The 2500-nt window shown below is 53.2% G+C and overlaps 1 protein-coding gene across 1 annotated transcript in view; it reads left to right on the forward strand.

The window, feature by feature from the left end:
• Positions 1 to 2500, forward strand: part of LOC116061137 (serine-rich coiled-coil domain-containing protein 2-like) — a 58520-nt gene that overhangs the window by 29585 nt on the left and 26435 nt on the right. Inside the window, exons 3-4 of the mRNA XM_035997282.1 lie at positions 423 to 590; positions 2283 to 2459. Coding sequence (XP_035853175.1) covers positions 423 to 590; positions 2283 to 2459 — 345 coding nt within the window. The remainder of the gene's footprint in view (positions 1 to 422; positions 591 to 2282; positions 2460 to 2500) is intronic.

Genomic DNA, 2500 nt, shown 5'->3' on the forward strand with positions numbered 1-2500 from the left:
TCTGGCGTTCCCCTTCTCATTCCCCCTGCTCTGGCGTTTCCCCCTCTCATTCCCCCTGCTCTGGTGTTTCCCCCTCTCATTCCCCCTGCTCTGGCATGTCCCCCCTCTCATTCCCCCTGCTCTGGCGTGTCCCCCTCTCATTCCCCCTGCTCTGGTGTTTCCCCCTCTCATTCCCCCTGCTCTGGCATGTCCCCCCTCTCATTCCCCCTGCTCTGGCGTGTCCCCCTCTCATTCCCCCTGCTCTGGTGTTTCCCCCTCTCATTCCCTCTGCTCTGGCGTTCCCCCCTCTCATTCCCCCTGCTCTGGCATTTCCCCCTCTCATTCCCCCTGCTCTGGCGTTTCCCCACCATGCACCTAAACAGTTTCCCTCCACTCTTGCTATGATGTCTCTGATCTTGTTTCGTCCCCCTCCTCGCTCTCAGAAAGTACTCCGGAGGCTCCAGAGCCAGAGGGGCTGTCGGCAGAGCCAGCATCCCAGGGAGATGTGTCGATTGTGGGGGAGATGCTGGAGGACATGTCCCTGTCCTCCAACTCGTCTCTGGACAGAAACGACACCAGTCAGGAGTATATGGATGACTTTGACAACCTCGGTAAGAAAAGACAACAGTTCTTAATAACAATAATAATTTATAATTTGTTAATCCCGCAAGGGGAAATTACAATGACTCTGGATTCTCTGTTTAATCGTGTTATTCGCCTTTTCAATCGATTTGCGATTGTCCATAGTCCATACTAGAGCCCTGCGCGGGACTGTTTTCTTCATCCCGCTCCCGGCGAATTTCTGACCATTACCGCCCGCACCCACAACATGTGTGTTACACTCCCGCCCGCTCCCGCAAAACTCTGAGAATTTATGCCTGCACAATAATAGAGATGCATTGATGTTATGTCTTCTCCCGTCCCGCATGAGAAAACACGTAATTTTATAGGTTAATAGGGAGAAGATGAAGGTAAAGAAGGCAGGTGTTGCTGCTGTTAGACGGGGAGGAAGGAGCAGAAGGAGAGGGAGAGAGGGGGAGGAAGGAGCCGAGGATGAGGGAGAGAGGGGGAGGAAGGAGCAGAGGATGAGGGAGAGAGGGGGAGGAAGGAGCAGAAGGATAGGGAGAGAGGAGAGAGGAGAGGGAGAGAGGGGGAGGATGAAGCAGAGGATGAGGGAGAGAGGGGGAGGAAGGAGCAGAGGATGAGGGAGAGAGGGGGAGGAAGGAGCAGAGGATGAGGCAGAGAGGAGAGGGAGAGAGGGGGAGGAAGGAGCAGAGGATGAGGCAGAGAGGAGAGGGAGAGAGGGGGAGGAAGGAGCAGAGGATGAGGCAGAGAGGAGAGGGAGAGAGGGGGAGGAAGGAGCCGAGGATGAGGGAGGACGGAGCCTTGGCTCGGAGCTCCCCCGTCCTGGGAGGCTCAGACGCGCTGGTGTCTGCTCATAGATGGCCTATACAGTATATACTCAGTCAGTATATATGTATATATACTCAGTCAGTATATATGTATATCTATGGTTTCTGCTGGCGTGGGGGGGTTCCAGGCTACATCCCGATCCCGCAGTGGTTTTTTTAGCCGCCCGCTCCCGCCCACAGCAAAGTTAAAACCGCCCGCTCCCGCGAGATTTGCGTTGGCGGGACCCAATCCCAATGCAGCCCTCTAGTCCATACTCACCGTTTCAATAGAGCAACAGTCCCGCCCCTCCTCTGAGAGACCTTGGGTTCCAGAAGTAAATTTCCCGTTCATTTCTCCCGTTGACGTCTGGGAAAATCCATATATAAAGAGTTTTAGACCGTTTTTAGATTCATACTGGAAGCTGCCCAGTACTACCACCGTCTGATCTGACCACATTCATACCTGGAAGCTGCCCAGTACTACCACAATCTGATCTGACCACATTCATACTGGAAGCTGCCCAGTACTACCACAGTCTGATCTGACCACATTCATACTGGAAGCTGCCCAGTACTACCACAGTCTGATCTGACCACATTCATACCTGGAAGCTGCCCAGTACTACCACAGTCTGATCTGATCACATTCATACTGGAAGCTGCCCAGTACTACCACAGTCTGATCTGATCACATTCATACTGGAAGCTGCCCTTGGAAGCTCTCTAACCTTTAGGCCACCACTGCCCCTGTTTTGTTTTGACTCTTAGTTAGGGTTAAGAAAAGATGGTGGGTTAGGGTTACAAAATGTACGTTTATAAGTCACACGCGGGACAAGAACGGGACACGAACTCCTGCCATGCTGGGAGAAAGTCCCGCGTTGTTTAATAATGAATGCACGTTTGTGTCCGTAGGAAACGGAGGGGTAGGCATACTGCTTCTCTCCTCTAAAAACGAGGAAGACGACTCGGGGCTCGACCAATCGTGCGCCAGGCTTGATGAAGACAAGGTGGCTGTCTACGGTGTCGCCAAGGCGACGGGACTCTGTTTCCTGGACGATGGGATGGACTGGGCCGACATGGGACTCGGGGGTGAGTTTTAGAGGACGAATGTGAATGTGAAGTATTCAAGG

Source organism: Sander lucioperca, chromosome 22 (genome assembly GCF_008315115.2).
Source record: "Sander lucioperca isolate FBNREF2018 chromosome 22, SLUC_FBN_1.2, whole genome shotgun sequence".
NCBI classification, from domain to species: domain Eukaryota; kingdom Metazoa; phylum Chordata; class Actinopteri; order Perciformes; family Percidae; genus Sander; species Sander lucioperca.